Source organism: Paramormyrops kingsleyae, chromosome 20 (assembly GCF_048594095.1).
Source record: "Paramormyrops kingsleyae isolate MSU_618 chromosome 20, PKINGS_0.4, whole genome shotgun sequence".
Taxonomy (NCBI): Eukaryota; Metazoa; Chordata; class Actinopteri; order Osteoglossiformes; family Mormyridae; genus Paramormyrops; species Paramormyrops kingsleyae.
The window spans coordinates 17,851,151-17,873,383 of record NC_132816.1 but is presented as its reverse complement, the minus strand read 5'-3'; the positions used below and the strand labels follow the sequence as shown (position 1 = coordinate 17,873,383).

The window sequence follows — 22,233 nt, the reverse complement described above, 5'->3', positions numbered from 1 at the left end:
TTATTTAAAACATCCTAAAAAAAGGAGTGCACTTTAAATAAAAAAAAAAAACATGTTTATAAGCAGACATGTTAAGGCACTTTAACAAAGTATCGTTTTTCAAATATCACGAAATTATTGCTTAACAGGTGCGTTATGTGTGACACGCTAATTCCAAGGCGCCGTCAGGTCGCAGGTTCCCCAGACAGCATCATGTTACTGTTTCAACGTTAATTATAGTTAAATGCGTTGAAATATGGTCAGTGTTACATTATCAACGTTGAAACTGAATTGATTTTTGGTCAGATTTTCAATACTGAAACATTGATGGTGGCAAAACCTTGATTCAATGTTGATATAAAGTGAAAGATTGAATATCAGCGTTGTTTCAACCTTTTTGTCTGATATGGAATCAATGTCATTTCACCGTATTTGTGATATCTGGGTCACCTACTGCACGACGGGGCTACAGCTGATCAACAGAGATGTATTATTTAAACACATTGTGCGTACAAAGTTATGCAAAGTTTGAACAAATAGTTCAAATGATCTAATTTAATAGGCCAAGTCAATTAAGCCAGAGGAAAAACGTTTATAAGTAAGGATATTATTTGATACCAATATATTCTGGCACTTAGGCGTTACAATGACATAAGGTTGTGTGTAGTTTCTTGTTGGTCGTGTTTTAATTCATTTCAGACCTCGGTTCCTTCACGATTATATATTAAATTGTTTACACTGAAATGGTTCGTCAGCGAACTGGCCAGATTGCTGGTATTCTGACTGGCTGAATAGTAGCCGAGGCGGCTGGGATGCTGGCCGGAGTCAGAGTTCACGAGCGCCCCGTTCGTGGGCGAGTAGGAGCCAAGTCCGGGCAGGTTCTCCCTGTTCTGCGTCAGATCCGCCAAAAGTCCTGATCCGTACTGCCTGCCGCCGCCGACGCCGTTGTGGTGCCCGGCAAGTACGGAGTTCATGTTGGAGATGAAGCTGCTGAAGCAGGGATTGTGCTCCAGCGAGGGGGACGGCGAGGGCTTGGTGTCGCCGCCCACCGGGGAGCCCTGCAGGCTCTGCGGCGGCGAGCTCAGCATGCTGCCGGTGTCGGAGAGCTTTATCCCGCCGCTGTCCTCTTCAGACTTGGCCGATAACACGTTGCCTTGACTAGCATCCGCCCTCCTTTTCCTTTTCCTTCTGAAGTTACCGTTATCGAACATCTTTTCGCAGTTTGGGTCCAGAGTCCAGTAGTTTCCTTTCCCTGATGCACGAAAGAAAATCAGATAAATTAAAAATACGACAAAACAGACCGACCGCTCGTGCCTCTAACTCCGGAACTATATAAGCGATACTGGATGTATTACAGACAGGGAATATGTCCCATCTGGTTTTACACTCCTGCAGTTTCCTGCTTGTCACCTGTTGCTGAATTTTATAAGCCTGTATTGCAGGTGGCTGCATGCATGCACCCTGCACGCGACTATGCCGGTGACTTACCGGGGTCATCCTCGTCTCTTGCGACCTTCTTGAAGCAGTCATTCAAAGACAGATTATGGCGAATGGAGTTCTGCCAGCCGGCTTTGCTCTTCTTGTAAAAGGGGAAGTTCTCGGCCACGTACTGGTAGATCTGACTGAGAGTCAGCTTCTTATCTTGCGCGTTCTGGATTGCCATAGCTATGAGAGCAGAGTACGAGTACGGAGGTCTAACCATCTTGAAAAGTTCCTGCTGACTGGAGAGGGAGAGCCACCCGAGGTCGGCCCCTCCAAATCCCGCGTGCGGCGGCAGGAACTGCCTCTGGTTCGCCCCGTATCCCGACGAGATGTACGACGTGCTGTTGGATCCAGCGAGATAAGGAGATGAGTTGATGCCCGGGTTGTTGAGCCACAGGTAGGGGTTGCTGCTCGGGGAGTTGTACTCCCCCAGCCCGTACGCGGGAGGGTGGGCGGCCGGCCTCTGGCCGTGGTGGTGATGCAGGTTCTGCTGGTACATGCTGAGGTTGTCGCAGTACACGGCCATGTCCAGGAGCTCCTGCGCGCTGTGATGCTGAACGGGGCTAGACTGAGGGTTAGATGGCTGCTGTCCAAATCCGTTCATAATCCGCTCTGATCGGTGACGAATGCGGAGCAGCGCAGGATTATCCACATTTGGCGGCGCTCGGTGTTTCTATCTCCGTTTCTCACCGAAGACTGAAGTCTGAAGGCTTGCAGGGGAGTATTTAAGGTAGCTAATGGCTCTGAAGACCGAGAGAGAGCCTCCAGCTAAGTACCTTGTGCTCAATGGGCTCTTGGGCAACACCCCTTTTCCCGAAGTCACGCTCCATTCGTATTGTCTTAAGCAGGGTTTAAAAGAGGGGATTCCCCCCGCGAGCGCATGAAAGGGTCTCCCCTCCTGTTTTTGAAGGTATACTACATTTCAATACTGTGTTCGGGTGGTAATCTAGAGAATATTGTTCCAGTTGGCAGTGCTCCACATATGATATTTACTTTCAAATACTTTTTGGAACGAGGTGTAAAGATTCATATATCAAATGTGAAGTACAGTTATACTTGTTGTTCATGTTTAAACTTGTTGTTCATGTCATTGACAGTCGGTCTAAGCAAGTCACAATTTAAAAGTGTTCTTTAACATTAATAATTTAAACTGCATCCTACAATCAGTTAATACTTAATTTCTTAAAAAAGAAATTAATGCTTAAAAACATGCCGCGGGGTCAGTGTGGGTTGTTTTAATTGATAGCTTCAATTCAAAACATAAAATTAAAACAACACAGCGGTATTCTCTTGAATATACTTATCAGGAGTAACCTATAAACACAAGGCAAATATTATCTACTTGACTGGGTACTGCTAAAATATCGACTATGCAATTGCTTTACACTTATTATAAAAAAAAGCGTTTTGTTTCATTCGCACAGATGAACAAAGGTAAAGCACAGGTGCATTAGTGGAAGACGAAATAATCGGAATTAGATTTTCTGTGGAAAAATATAAGCAACTTACTATTTACTTGTGTTTAGTTGTATTTTAATACAACTAATTACACCTCAATTTAGTAACAATAAAAAAAACTAAAAAATAAATACCAGCATCTACATCAACGTTTGTCATAAGTTTTAAAAAAGACACACAAGAAACCTAGCGACGAAAACATTACGAAAACAGCCACCAACTTCAAAATGGAGCAAGCAATTTACAAGTTATGATAGAAAACTATTTTAAAAGACATTTATTCAATATTGACAACAAAAAATGTGACTTTTAATCAATTAATATAGTCGTATGTAGTAGTTATTAATTATTACAATAGTTGGTTTTGGCATATTGGACGCCTAAAATGAACACTATACTGAACTATACTACATAGCGTAATTGTAATCCAGTTATACATAATTAATCCAAATCAATCAATCAACTAAACAAATAAACACTCTAATTAATTAATTAAGCAATTGATTGATTAATTAATCAATTAATTAATTGAAGTGCCTCACACCTCTGCACTCTCAGAAAAAAGCGTACCAATTTGTACCTTTGCTTGTCACTGGTGCTGTACCCTCAAGGGTCTGTCAAATGTACCCTTAACTGTAAATAATTTTGCCTTTTAAGGTACAGAAATGGACTCTGGGGAACATTTCTGTACCATTGATGGTACATTAATGCTGTTTGTACCTTTGGAATGTTCCTCAGAGTCCATTTCTGTACCATAAAAGGTACAATTACAAGGGTGACAAGAAAAGGTACAAATTTTTACTCTTTTTTCTGATAGTGCTGGAAGCAAATAAATAAATAGTCAAATCAATCAATGAATGGATGTGCCTCACACCCTGGGACCTGGGTTCGAGTCTCCCTGGCTCCATGTGTGTGGAATGTGCATGTTCTCCCCATGTTGTCGTGGAGGTTCCCCCCCCACAGTCGAAAAACACGCTGAGGCTCATGGGAGTTACCAAATTGCCCGTAGGTGTGTGAGTGTGAGTGATTGGTGTGTGAGTGTGAGTGATTGGTGTGTGAGTGTGCCCTGCGATGGCTCGGCGCCCCATCCTGGGTTATTCCCAGCCTCCGGGACAGACTCCAGACCCCCCAGACCCTGAATAGGACGAGCGGGTATAGAAAATGAATGAATGACGAATGAACAAATAGATAAAAAATCAAATAAAAATTGGCTAGATATTTTAGAAGAACTACGTGATGAAAACAAAAACCTTTTTTTTTAACAGGTTAGCACGTGTGTTTAGTGTGGTGTCGCTTCAATATGTTATTATTATTTTTTAATTTATGGGTCTAGTTCTGCGCTTCATATGTGGAATTTTGAATGAATCAACATAATTTACCCAGATATGAAAAGCACTAAAAGTCATTTACCGACGTAAAAGTTGTGGAGTTGTATTGCTGAGACTGTAAAGGCATTTCATCACTAATATGTTACGTTCCCCTTCGTATCACTATCGATCTCTCTCCTGATCATTTCTTGCACTTTTCCTTCCAACCAACACAGCGCATTCAGCTTCTATCATACACCGCCACCTTGTGGACAATCAAAGATATGCCCATTTATATCAAGTACCAAAGATCCAAAATTATGGTAATTGTAATTAGATTGACAGAAAGATTTTTAATAGCGCGGGGGCAGATAGATAGGTACCTGTGTTTGATCCCAAGTGTGAAATTCGGTATAGACAAATTAATAACAACTCACCAAGTTTCAAAGTTCACTGCACTGAAGTTTTGTTTTTTCCCTACGTGTACCTGGGAAAGCAGCCTATAGTTAAGTATACCTGACCGGTTATAAACTATTTAAAAACTCCTTGTGGATTTCGAGGCGTTTGTATTTAAATGACGTTGTAGGCGGTTACAGTAAAATTATCTATTCTTCTTATTATTATTTGCAGAAATAAATGTTTCGTTTATAAATTGCATACTTCATAGTAAAAGGAAATCGAAGGCTACAATACCATAGAGTCGTAGACTGACCTCTAGTGGTTGTTTTTGAAAATTGCGTTGAGTTCATCGATGCTCTGTTTCAGTGGGCGAGCAGTCGACGTCTGTCTCCTTCTTCCAGATACACGCATTGCGCTGTGGTGTTAAAATGGCGCACAATAAATAAAGGCATTCGTACTCAATCCTTTCGACGGTATAACCTTTCCAGTCTCGGTTTTGTTTCATTCAAGTAGTCTATGGAATCTAATTGCTATTGTTTACTGTCCAAAACACGTTATGCGGCCTATCAATATTTAAATGACAAAATCTGTAATTATATGAGCTCACATTTCGATTTTGTAGTTGCCTTGATACACTGAAGCATGAAATAACTAAGCAGCCCAAACTCCAAATCATATTATAAGGCATAATTTTATACGGCAGACTGAATCTATCGTTCAGGCTGCTATGCCTCAATAATTTATTGTCTTAGACAGTGATTGTTTGTAATGGTCAATATCTGAACGCAAGATACCTTCATTATTCTCCTGCATAGTTGAATCACAAACGTTTGCCTGCTGACGCTCTGGACACGGTCCCGTAATGGCAAATTCAGATAAATACAGAATGCAAATCTCCAGGTCGCAGCAGATAATCGAGTGAAGGACGATTTATCCAGTGAACATTAGACATTGGGCTGCGTGAGCTTTCAGATTTGGAAAGTTCTGGTCCAGAAAGTACAAATCCAGACCAAGATTTTGCTTTAACCAACCAGTTGAATATAAAAACTCATATTCACAGAGTACTCAACTGGTTGGTTGAAACAATATCTTGGTCTGGATTTGTACCTTCTGGACCAGAACTTTCCAAACCTGTGTGCTTTATAATGGCGTCTTCTGAAATTTCTGGAACAATCAGCGCAGGTCAGAATTATACGTAGGCCAACTGAAGCAATCATGAAGCGATATTCAGCTAAAGTCATTCGCTGTATTGACGGCAGACCGATAAATCATGACACATTAGTCAGTTGCAGAGGTGGAAAGTTCAGGTCCAGAGAGTACAAATCCAGACCAAGGTTTTGTTTCAACCAACCAGTTGAGCATAAGGAGTCATATTCACAGAGTACTCAACTGGTTGGTTGAAACAAAACCTTGGTCTGGATTTGTACTTTCTGGTCCTGAACTTTCCACCTCTCGTCAGTTGTTCATTTTTTATTTATAAATATTGGTAAATATTGTATTAAACTCAGCGATGTAGATCTATTTATCACAAAGCACACAAACATCACCACGCTTAGTATTATCCTTATCATGTAGGGTCGTGTTACGGATAAAGTCACTCGGAGAAACAAACCACCACCGGCAGACTGAAAGAACCCAAAATGCAGCCTAACCCAAAGTAAAACAGGAAACAGTGTCACCACAAGGCCAAAGAGGGATGTAACAGGTCGTCTATATATTACATCTTGTTACTTTATGTCAGATGCTGGTGAAAAGAAACTTTTGGGAGCAATTCTGGATTTAAATGAGGATTTTACAGGGTTATAGTAGACTTTGAAAATGGTAGAATTAAGATTTAGTGCTGCGTGTTTATTCTTTGAATGAAATGTACTTATGTTCAGTATTCATTGTCTTTCAAAGGTCTGTGAGTTTTATTATAACCCCATATTATAACATAACCAACATAACCAAAAGTTATGAAGTTAACTAAAGCTGTATGGCTCACATGGGTACTCCTGCAGCAGATCAAGTACCTCTTGTTTGTTGACTTAATATCTGGTTGAATGCATGTCTTTGTGTCTGGTCTTATTTTCTTAATGTTTCAGCCTGCAGAATATTTTTGTATAGTTCTATATTACAGGAACCACTTGCTTTAATTTGGTAACATTAGCCAAATGCCCAGGGATGTACTGTATATGTCAAGGGCTTGCTTAGGAGTTCAATAGGATCTATCGATTCCCATCTCAAAAGCAGGTGCGTGCCACGCTTCCCGGACGCGGTAAATCGCACCATAACCAGACCTGTGAGACACGTTCATCTCATCCCAGCTAATCAGCAGAAAATTCCTCTTCAGCATGACCTTGGTTTAATTGTGCGGTTCCATGGCAAAACACTGAGGACACTAGCCTGTGCACCACGGGCAATCAGTAAACCTTTCGGAAAGGAAATTGCTTTTTTTTTCTTGTACTGCGTGGACACAACCTATTGAGCATTCGACACTGCAGAGCTAATTACAAATCACTCTACTGATGCAAGGCACAAATTAACGTCTGGAAAACCTAGACTCTTGCAATCAAGGATGTAATTCTGATGATGAGCAGAGATAAATATCTGAAATGCCTCCATAGCTAAAATAACTGATCTTGCTTGGTTTAGCAAGTGTGAAATATATACGTAAGGTTCTTGAATAATAATAATGATTATTATAAAAAGAGTAGCATGTACAATGTTTTTAAAATAGGTCATTACTATATTTACAGTATACAAAGTTCAACATAAAAAATATGAATATTATTTTTGTGGGGTTTCCCACACACCCCTGAGACCCCATACTGGATATGCAGCTGAAAGATGGATGGATTTCATTTAAGTTCTGAAACATCACAATACAAATTTGTTGAAAATCCAAGGCACTCTTATTCTCAGCTGAATTGGGTAAATCTGTTCTTGGTTTGTGATGTCACTGGTGTATGGTTTTCGAACCTGTATGGTGTGTGGGGGGCTCAGTGGGGGGGGGGGGGGGTGACCTTACCTGTTCATGTTAGGGTTGGCCTATTTGCCTCCTTGCTCAGTGCTGTTTGGGATTAAATAGTTTTCGGGATCCTGCACTTTATTTCATTCCAAGCTGGAGGTCATTCTTCAGGCTTTCTTGAGTGACCTGAGCTGTTAGATTACATTTCACATGAGTCCCACTCAGCGTCAGGGTGACCCCCCCCCCCCCCCCCTCTCTGGCTTCCACTCTCCGCACCTCTCGGTTTGTCGAACGATCGTGTTTTCCTCCCGCTGCCATGACGAATCGACATGGATGTTGTTCTTAAACATGGTGGGTATCTCCTCTCCAGTAGGAACCTCCTGCATTAATATTTCTGAGTTGATTTGTCCACATGCGGAACATTAGTTTCCGGAAGGATCCAGGCTTCATTTTCTTGTATCATCCCAGCTCTTTTTATCCCACAGTGCCTACCAAATTTACCAATCTTATTAGATATGCTGGAATTTATGCCATTAAATAGTAAGAAGAACAATGGTCTAAGAATAGATCCCTGTGATTTTTTTTGTTGATCACACTGGCACCGAATGAAGGGCAAGTTGAAGTTATTTTATTTATATTAGGAGTCCCAGTCCTGAGGCCACAGTGGCACGGAGAAGCCAGGAGGAAACTTTGAGAGAAAGCATTCTCAAGGGGGAAGTGCGCCCTCATCTGGTGGGCACCTGACAGTGCAAGTTCACATAAATTAGTGGGGGGGGGGGGATGCAGTCAGATGGTGGGACAGCACAGGTAGGCGTGGCCTAGGCAGGCGAGGTGGATTTTTAATGCTGCTCATTTATGTGGAACTTCATCAAAAGCCTTTTAAGAGGATTATTAATCCTGCACTGCGATCACCGAGCCCAAGCTGCATTTCTCAGGCACTGAGTCAGTGCTGACTCAACCCAGGCCAGAGGGAAACTGCAGCGTGTCATCGATCTGCGGAAAGGATTGTCGGTGCAGCATGAATCCAGGGAAAGGAAGCATTCTGGGAAAATCATGATTCCTCCTACCCCAGACATGACCTGCTCCAAAAGCTCCCCATTTGCAAACATTTTTGGACCATCCATCCATAACTGCTTGTCCTTTCTGGGTCACAGGGGATCCCAAGCCTATGGGTTGAAGGCAGGGAACAACCCAGGATGAGGTGCCAACCCATCACAGGGCACACCCCATTCATACACTCACTCACTCTCTCACACACACACACAATGGGCAATTTGGCAACTCCAGTGAACCTCACTGTGTTTTTGGGCAACTTAATTATTGCATGTTTTTGGACTGTGAGGAGAAACCTAAATACCTGGAAGAAACTGTACGATGACACTGGGAGAACAAACGTCACACACAGGATCCCGGGAGAGACTCGAACCCTGGCCCAGCAGTGTCAGGCAACAGCACTAACCACTGCACCACCATGCCACCCCCTCGTTTAGCCCATAATAATGAAATCAACTTGCCACTCAAATAGCTTCTTTCTGCAGGACGTAGCTCTAATTCATCAGAACTGGACACTAATCTCTGTTAGTACAATGTATTAGTGCAATGCTGAGATGTATCCATTTGATTTCATATAGGATTGTATTTATTGTGTTCTGTAACAAAAAAAAAAAAATTCATTGGATGCATAACACAATCTGATTCTGAAAACTTTGTAGCTATTGTTATTATCAGCTGGCTTCGCTACATGCTTACTGAGAATTCTGGGAAATGTGCTAATCTGCTCACTATACATCTATGCTATCTGTACAGATGTTATTTTCCAGCAAGGAGCGTGCCAGTAGACTCCATTAATATCCTCAGTCTTTGTTTGCTCCTGATTTTGGCAGAACTCATCCAGAATGTTTCGCTCCGTAGCATCAATGATAATCTTCCTGAATGAATATTCAATAATGGTATTTACATATGAGAACGGGAAACGAATCCAGCTGGTCATTTCACAAGCAGCATTCAAAATTAATTTGCATCCCCATTGCGTCCACCGGTGGGAAAAAGACACACAACAAAAGGTCGCTTAATTATCAGCATAATAGACACATTTGCAAGGATTCGTTCTTGTTTCACATTTCACAACTTTAACATCCATCCCAAAAAAACACTTGGCCGAATCGCACAAATCATTTTCGTCAAAATGGGACATTCTTTTTGGAATGGAGAGAATGTTTATCTCTGTGAGCCACGTTTTCCTTCTTTTTTTTTTCCCTGGGTTTAGCTTTGATCATGTTTGTAGACAGCTAGGGAGTCAGCAAGGTTTTCCTCTCTTTGGTTTATGTTTGTGTGTTTCTGCTTATTGGAGGTTGCAATAGACACAACAACTACAAAAGCTTCCTGTTTATTTACTCGAATCGCATATTGTTTGCCGTTGACTGTGAGGCCGCTTTCATATTTCCCAGAAACCTGGCCGTGCCAAATGTATGCCAGGGAAAGGTGTCTCTTGGCAACCCGGCCTCAATATTTGTTTCCCACCAGTCCTGAAAATATGAAGGGAAGATTAAACAGCGTTACGATAAAAATAGTCGGGACTGAAGTAACTCCTCTTGGCGTCCTGCTTCCCTCACATTAAATAACGCGAAATGTGAATTGTTTGGCTCTCGCTGTGACTTCTGTTTGTATTGAGGTTATTCTCGTAAACACAGTCCTGGGGGGTTTATTGCATTCTTGGATGCAAAGTTTTTAGGTCAGTTAAAAAAGGTGAAACACACACACACACACACACACACACACACACACACACGCACACAGTAATGCTGATGACTGGCCTATTTCACACAACTGGATGATAAAACATTTACGGTTTCAGTTCATTACTGCTAGCTGAAATGTTTTAACGTTTAATAAGACTAGTAAAACATTTTTACGGTGCCTATTTTCCTTTATAGTGGCATGATCTTGGTGTTTGATCTTCACACTCTGTTTCGAGGAAGGATTAAGTATCCGAGTAGCTTTTTTTATTCTCAGTTTGCATCTGGACTGTGATTCTAATGGATGCATGCTCACATCTTATTGCAGGGGAGTCAAACTCCAGTCCTGGGGGGCCGGAGCCCTGCCCAGTTTTGGGTTTACCTTCATTTAACACGCCTGATTCAACTCCTTGTGCTAATTACCACACAGCTCATAAGCTGAATCATTTGTGGTGGAACAGGGGAAGAACTAAGCTACACAGGGCTCCGGCCCCCCAGGACTGGAGTTTGACACCCGTGTCTTATTGGAAGGACTTACTGGTTTATTATATTGAACAAATCTAGTTCTTTTAAATGGTCTGATAAAAACGATCAGTAAATATGGGAGTCGGTTGCTAGGGTTACCTTGTGTGTTGGGTGAAAGCGTCACACCCCCCCATCTTACACCCCCGTAATAAAAATGCCCACCCGGCACCTTCCCTATCTTTCACTGAAGCTTCTGGAATAAATGTATCCGGTTATATCATACAGTCCAGAAGAGAAAAGCCTTGAGCTTAGCTGCCCAGTACCCTGTCCAGGTAACTGAATCAGTTATTTATTGCCTCATTAGTTATTATGATTTTTGTTAGCTTTTAGAGTAATTTATTGGTGACACTTGACAGGGCACAAATAATATAATGGTACTTTCTTACTTAATGTTCTAATTGACCAGAATTTAAGTGTTTGTTACACGCTGATTACATGTTCGCTCATCATTAATCAGTCATTATGATTCGTGTATTTCATGCAGATGCTACATCTGTTCATGATTTGTACTTGAGTAGTAACTGAGTTACTAAGTTACTTGTGCCCCCTCAAGTAAAATGTTACCAATCTATTATTATTATTGTTGTTGTTGTTATTGTTGTTGTTGTTGTTCTTCTTCTTCTTCTATGCTATCAAGTCAATGTCAATTGCTGGCAACCATACAGACAGCATTTGTCCCGGACTTTCAAGCTCCTGTCATATTTTGCCAAAAGAAAGACTGTTTCTTGTCATTTGTGACTCAAATGAAAGTTTAATTTTGAAAAATCCACATTTGTCTTCTTCAAAACTCTGACAAGTGTCAGCCTGAGACGTGTTACTCGACTGCTGAATCCTTTGTTTGTTTGTTTGATGCTTGTTCCAAGAAGGCGAAATCTGTCTATAGGCAATTATGTTTTCACGGCCAAGACTAAATTTGGCTGCCGATTCTGGGGCTGTATCCATTGGTTTCTTCACAATGTGTCGTCAGCATATTGAAAGTTGTGGATGTGTCTTCCAACACTGCTGAGTCTATAGTCATCTCCTTCTGGTCCTGATGCATATATTTCAATAGATATGGTGATAGTTTGCCGCCTTTTTTAATTACATTTAAACAACCAATCACTTTCTCCATATTCCAACTTGAGCGTGCTAGGGTGCCTTTTCAAGGGCCAATCAGCTTTCACTCCTGAATGCTCCCCTCTGACTGGCTTCCTCTCCAGTGTGGAGATTATTCATAATGATGATGCGATGCTCTGGTGCACAGGTCAATAGAGTCAAAAGCCTCGTTGTGGTCAATAACACACACAACGACCTCCTTCTGATATTCCTTGGTATCTTTGAATTGTACACCGTGCGTCTGCAATGATGTCTCTTGTTCCTCGGCCTTTCCTCAATCCAGCTGGGACATCTGGCAGTTCGCTCTCTATGTAGGGCTCTAATCTGTTCGTGATCTGTTCCACAATCTGTTCCAAGCCAAGTATTAGCTATTAGGAATGAGCTGTCCCAGCATTTGGCACAGAGAGTGCAGTGTATTTGATTTCTGTGAACTCCATCTGGTAATGTCCAGGTGTAAAAAGGACGTTCTGCTTGCTTGAAGGATGTATTGGCAACGAAGAGGTTGTCGGATTCACAGATGCTGATTAGTGCTGCATCGCTTCTGCTTCCAAGTCGCTACTGGCCGACTGTCCACCAATATCATTACTTCCAGCTTTGCAGTTCCACACTGTTTTTCTTGCCCGTCTTCTCTTCTTTAGCCTGAACCAGGCCGTTAGATTTTTCAGTTCCCAGCATTAGTTGTTAGACCATAGGCCTGTATAACGTTCATATGGAAGGAGCATCCGTGAAATCTGCCGTTAGTCAGTCATTGACAGCCCTGTCCAGCATTCCTTGGTTTACGCTCCATCCATCCCATATTCCGAGACAGGCAGCCAGATATCTACACGGCTTTGACTGACCTATGTCACACTCCTGGGCCAAACTCTGAGGAGTCTCAGAGGCACATTTAGGGACCTGAGGACCCATCTTCCCGCACTGTACTTGATTCAGCATCTCCATCCGTAAGACCTTCTCTGTATGGTCCTCCAGTGAATTACCGTCGCATTCTTCCACACAGTCTGAAATAGGGCCCTTGTCGTTGTCACCACAATGACCGTCGGCTCACTGCCAGCCAATAATATAGGTGGCTGGTTTTGTCTGGCACCTCTTTTGGGACCTGTTTGCCATGGGCTACCCTGACAGGAGGTGAAAAAAAAAATCCAGGAAGACAAGTCTCCTCTCCCTGATAAGACGCCATACTCACAAGGAGCTGCATCCTTTCATTATTTATGAATGCTCTTACTTAGTCGTATTCAGTTGAGTGTTTGTAGAATGTGCCGTTCTAGGTGATTTATTCATTGCATCTCTGTTAAATGGCCCGTGTAAACATACTTTTGAAAAATGATGCTATTTATTAATTTACGAAATGGGATAAGTGTACTATCGCAGCGTAGCTGCCTCTAAGACAGTAAGCAGCCAAACAGCCGAAAGAAACACGTTAATTGTCCGTATGGAAGCGTCCGGCACAATCTGGCTACCTACTGTATGACAGCAGTGTAATATAACGACAGGCTTTTCTTATACAGCCAGATGTGTGTCCTGTGATGGGCTGGCATCCACTCCAGTGTCCCCTACCTCACGTCCTGTGATGGGCTGGCATCCACTCCAGTGCCCCCTACCTCACGTCCTGTGATGGACTGGCATCCACTCCAGTGTCCCCTACCTCACGTCCTGTGATGGACTGGCATCCACTCCAGTGCCCCCTACCTCACGTCCTGTGATGGACTGGCATCCACTCCAGTGTCCCCTACCTAACGTCCTGTGATGGACTGGCATCCACTCCAGTGCCCCCTACCTCACGTCCTGTGATGGGCTGGCATCCACTCCAGTGCCCCCTACCTCACGTCCTGTGATGGACTGGCATCCACTCCAGTGCCTCCTACCTCACGTCCTGTGATGGACTGGCATCCACTCCAGTGCCCCCTACCTCACGTCCTGTGATGGACTGGCATCCACTCCAGTGTCCCCTACCTCACGTCCTGTGATGGACTGGCATCCACTCCAGTGTCCCCTACCTCACGTCCTGTGATGGGCTGGCATCCACTCCAGTGTCCCCTACCTCACGTCCTGTGATGGACTGGCATCCACTCCAGTGTCCCCTACCTCACGTCCTGTGATGGGCTGGCATCCACTCCAGTGCCCCCTACCTCACGTCCTGTGATGGACTGGCATCCACTCCAGTGTCCCCTACCTCACGTCCTGTGATGGACTGGCATCCACTCCAGTGTCCCCTACCTCACGTCCTGTGATGGGCTGGCATCCACTCCAGTGTCCCCTACCTCACGTCCTGTGATGGGCTGGCATCCACTCCAGTGCCCCCTACCTCACGTCCTGTGATGGACTGGCATCCACTCCAGTGCCCCCTACCTCACGTCCTGTGATGGACTGGCATCCACTCCAGTGTCCCCTACCTAACGTCCTGTGATGGACTGGCATCCACTCCAGTGCCCCCTACCTCACGTCCTGTGATGGACTGGCATCCACTCCAGTGTCCCCTACCTAACGTCCTGTGATGGACTGGTATCCACTCCAGTGCCCCCTACCTCACGTCCTGTGATGGACTGGCATCCACTCCAGTGTCCCCTACCTCAGTCCTGTGATGGACTGCCATCCACTCCAGTGCCCCCTACCTCACGTCCTGTGATGGACTGCCATCCACTCCAGTGCCCCCTACCTCACGTCCTGTGATGGACTGCCATCCACTCCAGTGCACCCTACCTCACGTCCTGTGATGGACTGGCATCCACTCCAGTGCCCCCTACCTCACGTCCTGTGATGGACTGGCATCCACTCCAGTGTCCCCTACCTAACGTCCTGTGATGGACTGGCATCCACTCCAGTGCCCCCTACCTCACGTCCTGTGATGGACTGGCATCCACTCCAGTGCCCCCTACCTCACGTCCTGTGATGGACTGGCATTCACTCCAGTGCCCCCTACCTCACGTCCTGTGATGGACTGGCATCCACTCCAGTGCCCCCTACCTCACGTCCTGTGATGGACTGGCATCCACTCCAGTGCCCCCTACCTCATGTCCTGTGATTCCGGAAATGGCTTTAGACCTGCCATGACCCCATGCCAGATAAGCAATTATGGAAGATGGATGGATTCTGTGTATTTTGTGTTGTGGACCTTATGAGAACATTATGCTGTGACAGAGACAAAAAGACATAGTACAATCTGATTCTACACGGTCCTAGTTGCTGGATTCAGAGCTGAATGGCGATTATGGTGAATCTTTGGGTGCATAGGCCTACTGTCTACACTGATCATCCTTTGTCAACACGAACATTTATTACTATGGCTGGGAAGACTTTAAATGGCATTTCAATCTAGGAGAGCAGCGGTCAGTGTGCAGATAGGAGCACCCCAATTCCCAGGGGAGTTATTTATACCTCTTGAATGAATCCTATAATCTCTGCTTCTGAATTCATATCCTCCTTTACTCTTCTTCTGTGCTCCGTGTTTTCTGCAAAAATACAACCACAAGTGAAAAGTTCAAGTCATAGTTAATAAAGTAAGAAAACGTAAATAAATAACTTATTTACCCAAATAACTACTGGCACCCCATTTATAAACTGTTGGTATGTAAGTCACAAAAAGAAAACCCTTTGTGATGGTTTTGGGAATGGGTTGGGAATCCATCTCTGATGTCTGGTATAAATGTTACTTAAAGGCTTTCCCTCCAAGAGCTCAATTTTTGTTGTCATGGTTTCTATTTTTTCCTTCTAACCAAGTGTGGAGTATCATAAATACAACTGTCTGCACAGATATGACATGCATGCTCGCGGAGAGCGTCACAGGCAGGACAACATGCGTTCAGTCTCAGCGTTTCCGGAACTGTGACGCATTATGCCCCAATGACGTAACTGTACATCTGTTGGGGAGCTTTTTAAGAGACATGGACAGACCCCGTGACCCGTCTTCAGGAGTTGTTGCGTTTATATTCACGTCAAATGTTTAATCCGTTCTGTGCTCCGGCAAAGATCGCTTTGACGCTGGCCTGTAGTTCGATACTTTACCCCCATCGGCCACTGGGGCTGATTACTTAAATAATTAAAGACTGACAAATTATTTTCAGGCTTATAATTTGCAGAGCTCTTAAGGGGGGAAAAAACGCTTACTTGCGGATCCAAAACCCTATACCTTCTGCCTTCTCCATAGCCCTATAACGGAGAAGTATGTCATTGCAGAGGACTGTTCTGTAGCTATTACCATTAAGCACTGGATTTAAGGAAATTCATATTACGATGGTGCTAAGGCAGTTGCAATGATATTCAACATCTAATGTCAACATCAGTGACTTCTTAAAATGAAAAATATGCTGATTATCACACTTCAGATGTTCTTGCGTCTAGCCCATTTTCTGCTATTGATCAAAGGTGCCCGGAATCTTCATTTTAACATCTCATATTCCTTAGTTGCACACCCCTCTCATTTACATGGCACTCCCCCCCACGTAAGACCTAGAAATAAAATAGATATACGCACTGCGTCTGGCTCTAGATGTGATATACAATACATAAAAATTGCTTTCCCGATCAAGCACTGCAACTCAAAATATATGGAGTCTGGACCTGTGGGCGTGATGAAGTACAAGAGAGGGCTTTATTCAATCTTAACCAGCAGGGGGCAGCAATGCTCCAGCTCCGCCTCTACAAAAGCAAACATTTAAATACACCCTCATTCAACACTCTGAATGTGTTTCATTTTAATTACAGTCCGGACATTGAGATACGACGTCTTGTACAGCTCAGCCCGACACATCACTCCCACAGCCGCCGGTGCTGGATGCGCAGGTGTTCGCTCTGTCCAGAAGGACGCGCTTAAATGGGGATTTTAACGCACATCGCGTTCACGCTCCTCAACACGGTGCGCGTGTCCGTCTTCCCTGCGCGCGCATGGGTACCCCCGCTACCAGGGCTCCACAAGCGCGCACCCTGCTCGCCATCACAAGCGGGACTTCTCCGCTGTGCCCAGATGGGACATTTCGCACTGTATAAAAGTTGCATAAAATAACGTGAGGGTGACCCCCTTTGGCAGGATCATCATACGCTGCAGGTGTTTCCCCAGCAGCAGGGGGTGGTTGCTAGGATACGCTCTGTTTAGCTGGATGAGTGGAGATGAGATACAAGACTGCAGATGTATGTGGTGGGAACGGGCTTGAATGGGATAATTTACCATGTATTTAGCGTGAAAGAACATATGTTAACGTGTGGGTTAATACACATAATTATATGTTTTGAAAACAAATCATAAAGGGGAATTATAAAAAAAAATTCTTTGGCGATGCACAACTGTTTAGATACAGATCAAATGATGCATGTTTATGAGTCGCTTTTACCATGTAATTGACAGATCCATGTTATTTTACGATGATGTCCAGGGAAAGCTCTATCAGTGATCCAAAAACAGCACCATTTTACAAGCCTAAACAGTGTTTGAGTTTAAAAATTTTTGATACATCGAAACTAATTTTCTAAAATACAAATCTTTCAAATGATTTTAGTGCATATTTACACACATTTGGGTCGATGCAGCTGTTTGGCGAACTTCTCTGTTTTCCATTTGGAAGATTATAGATTAAGTGGGAGATTGAGATGAGGTGTCACGCCATGCAGCACCCCCGCGTGGGGCTGTGACGCGCAGCGATCAATCCGGTGGTGATGTACTGGTCTGCTGGGCGAATAGCTGACTCAGCAAAACCCGGTTCCGCGAACAGTAGTCATTCCATATTTTATGCGGTGCATTTATTGCAGCGATGCCCAGTGACACTAAAAGCGCCACTGGGATGCTGGCTGAATCTCTGCCCGGTTTTGATCCGTCAGTAGCAGTAGTGGTCATGCCGTCTAAGTACCGCCGACTTCTCTGTTCCCGCGTTCGGGCCCTAAGGGCTCGGCTGCCTCAGCAAAGGGCTACTGGCAGGCGGGTGACAGCGTGGGACCCGGTGCATAGGCGGCCAGGCAGCTCCAGGGAAAACGAACAACCTGGACCTTGTTCAACACACGGGATAAGGGAGGGCAAAATCCGAGAAGTAGGCTGGACTTCCTGTTTGTAGCCTTTTGTTTACGTCTAATTTCATACGAAAAAAAATACTCAAAAAAATCATGGAAAAAAGATTTACTCCAAAGCAATTATGGTTTCTAATAAATGGCCAAACATCGTCTGTTCTTGGCTTATTTAAAAAAATAAAAAATAAAAATTTTATCCTGTTGCTATTCTTCTTTAATCACATTTGCATTTATATAGATTAGAAAATGACAATATCTAATACAAAAAAAAAGCATTTCAAACATGTTTATTATACATGAAGTTTAGATAAGTTTAGGTAAAATCTGTTCTGGTAGCCCTTCGTATGGCTCAGTTTCCCTTGAAGTAGCTCTCAGTTTCAAAAAGGTTGGTGACCCGATCAGGCGCCCCCTGCAGGTCAGTCTGCATCTATTATTGTCAAGTCTTCTTTTTCTCGGCAGTTTCCAGAATACAGAGCTGCAGGTCTTCAAACGATATCACTGCTTCCTCGCGGATTCAGGGGGCAGAGACTAAAATTACAGTAAGCTTATAAGGAATATCTAAGAAACATTTGTGTTTGATTTTTTCCCCCCAATTTTCTAGATTGCTCAACATTACAAAAAGTCCTGCTGGATGAGGAAATTATTAACTGTCTTAGATGTTAAAATGTTAACGGCCCAAATAGTCTTAAAATGTAAAATTCCGCTTGTTTTCCCTATGATTTTTTTTTAAGTGGCATACGGAATAAAACGTATAGAATTTGTCGTCAGACGTTTTGCGGAGCGTAGAGGGAGCTAGTTTCATGTTGGAGGACAGATTACAGACACCGATACCCGTGGGAGTGCTGGAGAGCTCTCATGGCGTGTCAGCAACCCGTCTAAGAGGGCACCCCCACTGTGCTTTCCAGCCCGCAGACGCGGGTAAATCAGCCGTGAAGCCCCGCGGCGCTGAATGCCTGGCGCCCCCTAGAGCCGTCAGAGAAATTCATTAGTGCGGCGGCGGAGCGCTCACACCACCGGGAAATAAGTGACCTTGAGCAGAGAATCGCCGGGGTTCTCCTCCAGCAGGTGGAGATAAGTAACTCTGACACGCCGAAATCTCATATCAAACCGGGGCACCAAAATCGAATCACCCCGGCTCAATTTGTCTGCGAAATTTCAACAAGGATGTCTCAACACGGTTATATCTGCCTATCCGGTCTTGGAAAACAAAAATTTAATTTATCAGATTTGATCCTTTAAAGCAAGAAATATAAATGGCACAACAAACAATACAAAAAAGATTTTCCATTTTTATGCAGCTCATCCTTTTCAAAACGCACATCTGCTACGATTAGTGAGATATGGGCTATTCAAAGGCACCGTGTAAATCTAACTGCTAGTTTATGCCTATATTTTAATCACCGAATTGCAGTATACATAAAGTGTTTTACAAGGTCATCCCAGTTTATTAAACTGGGAAATACCTGTTCAGTACTACAACAGAAGGGCCTAATCCAGCTGGAGAAAGTAGCTCTGATTGCTGATTGAGCCTCTGTGTTCTCTGTTTGCCAGTGACCTGGTGGATGAATGGCAACCGCCGGTCTTGTTTCCCATAAGCACATGTGACCTTGAATATCTCTTCCCATCATCTGAGGAAAAGCGACTTCGTTTCCCCCCCAGGGAGCAGGTGTGGCCTTGCATTAAGGTCTCCATTACATTAGACTTGCTTGCTCACTCGGTGATGACAAGAGCAAGACCTAAAGCAGAACGTAATTCACAGGGGCTCATTCAGTCTTCATCTTCTAACCTCTTAGACACATGAATGTCTTGCTCAGTAGAAGGTCAATGCCCCAGCATCTCCTCTCCTGAATGTTTTATACAGTACTCATGGACAAAAGTACTGGGACACCTTGCCATTATACCCACAGGAACTTTTATAGCATCCCATTCTAAATCCATAGGCATCAATATGGAGTCGGTCCCTCATCTGTAGCTATAAGAGCTCCCACTCTTCTGGGGAGGCTTTCCACAAGGTTCTGGAGAGTGTCTGTGGGAATTTTTGCCAATTGATCCGGAATAACATTTGTGAGGTCAGGCACTGATGCTGGATGTGAAGGCCTGGCTCAGAATCTCTGTTCTAGTTCATCCCAAAGGTGTTTGATTGAGTTGAGGTCAGGGCTCTATGTGGGCCAATCAAGTTCTTCCACCTAAATATGTCTCTATGGACCGTGCTTTGTGCACTGGGACACTGTCATGCTAGAACAGGAGAGGGCCTTCCCCAGACTCTTCTCAGAATGCTGGAAGCATAGAATTGTATGAAATGTCTTGGTATGCTGAATCATTAGGAATTCTCTTCACTGGAACTAAGGGGCTGAAAAACAGCCGCATACCATAATCCCTCCTCCACCAAACTTCACAGCTGGCACAATGCCGACAGGCAGGTAACGTTCTCCTGGCATCCGCCAAACCCAGACTCGTCCATCAGACTGCCAGACAGAGAAGTGTGATCCGTCACTCCGCAGAACATGCTTCCACCTGTACACCACTCCCTCCGACTCCCGCCAATGTGAGGCTTGCATGAAGCTGATTATATGCACCTGTGGCAATGGGTCTGAATGAAACACCTGAATTCTGTGATTAAGAGGTGATCCCAATACTTGTCCATATATTGTATATATATTCTCCTAGCCAAAGTTTTATGACTATGACCTCTGAATAATATTGACTATCTAGTAAAAATGGTGCGTGTCATGGTCTGGGATATATTAGACAGTATGCTAACATTCAGTACTCATAGTCGACATGTTGAATGCAGAAGAAATAGGCAGGGATAGATCTGAGTGACCTTGACAAAGTCCATATCACTATGCTCGAAGCACCTCACGATCAGCCACAGGGAGAACCTCTGAGGGTTCTGAGGAGGGAAGAACCGCAATCTGCCAGCAGCGCGTGAGGTGGCCAAATCTCATCAAGTCAGGCACCAAATGTTGGCTTACTATCTAGAACCCTGGCGTGCATGTTTTTACTAAATACTCAATGCTATTCACGTCATGTGGTGGCGGTCATAGTGTTTTGGCCCAGCTCTGTATATTGACTTGGTGATGGGTGGAATGGAGGCTGATTAGATAGATGGGGTCGGCCTGTTCTCCCTGTGTTTCCTCCGATTTAGGTTCTCCGTTCTTCCCAAATTGCTCTTTGTGTGCATATGTGCGCCCCCCAGTGGCGGGCTGGGTAACCATTCACTCAGTGCCTGGTCTCGAACCCTACACTTCATGAGGCGGCACAAAGCTTGCCGTCACTCTGGATTGAGCAACAGGCTCCGGGAAAACTGCACATGTAGATTTTTCTTGTGTTTTACTTGTTTATGTTTGATTTATTGTGTGTGATTTTGGTCAAATAATCATTTTGTGTTTAACTCTCACTCACCGCACAAACATGAAATTAGGGGTGGGGGGTAATCATGGTGAGCCAGCGGGCCTTCTTAGGCGTCTTAGGGTGTAATTGCGTGACAGAAGGCGTGGTGATGGTGCACAGCCCCCAGCTCCCAGGCAGGCAGCCGCTAAGGTCCTCAGAACACGTTTCACTGGAGTAATTGATCTGAACGCCCTTTTCATTTTTCCCTCGAAAAAAACGAATTCATACAGCCTGTGACCGCCAACTGAGAAAAGCACAGAAAACACATCGCAGACGTACGGAGAGATTCCGATGTCTGAAAAGTAGCAGTAGCTGTCATGTCGAGAAGAGGAACATGACACATCGACAGACAGAGCCCTTTGAGGTGCGCCGCAAATTCGCATGTAAATATTGCAACACGCCAAGTTCCTGGTGCCTTTCCATGCAATGTGCTCTTCCTCGGATAGCCTGACCGCTTCATCGACTATTCTCTCTCGGTTCGTCTTATTCCGTGTAAATATTCCGTAGCTTTGAGCAACGCTGCTTCGTCGCAGTAAGCGCCCTGTGTTTCCCAGTCATGAGCTGTTTGGTGCCTCCTTTGTGTTTCGCTATGAGTCATCAGTCAGTGATAAGCCTGGGAGCGGTAATCAGTCACCGGACGCTTTTCCCCTTAGGGATCAGGCACTGGATGAGCAGAATTCCCAGGCGCTGGCTGCTAGTGGAATCGTACAGGTGCATTTGGCTCCATAAGCTTTACAGATTTTCAGACACTAGGGGGCGATGGGCAGCAGGTAGTATAGCGATTGACATGGACTCAAAGGCTATTGGACTGGAGAAAGGGCCCAAGCTCACAGATTTCGAAGAGGTGCGTGTAATATCGTATTTCAAAGCTTGCTTTTATCGTTGGTCCATATGCTCAGTGTGAGGCTGTTACTGGGAGTTG

General features: G+C 44.2%; 1 protein-coding gene across 1 annotated transcript; it reads right to left on the bottom strand.

The window, feature by feature from the left end:
* Nucleotides 1–551: 551 nt before the first annotated feature.
* foxi1 (forkhead box i1) lies at nucleotides 552–2,321 on the bottom strand. Its single transcript, XM_023831027.2, has 2 exons — nucleotides 1,468–2,321; nucleotides 552–1,231 (listed from the first exon to the last, which is right to left on the bottom strand). Exons 1-2 carry the CDS (start codon nucleotides 2,063–2,065, stop codon nucleotides 675–677), a joined length of 1,155 nt encoding a protein of 384 aa, XP_023686795.1. The 5' UTR covers nucleotides 2,066–2,321; the 3' UTR covers nucleotides 552–674.
* Nucleotides 2,322–22,233: the final 19,912 nt, after the last annotated feature.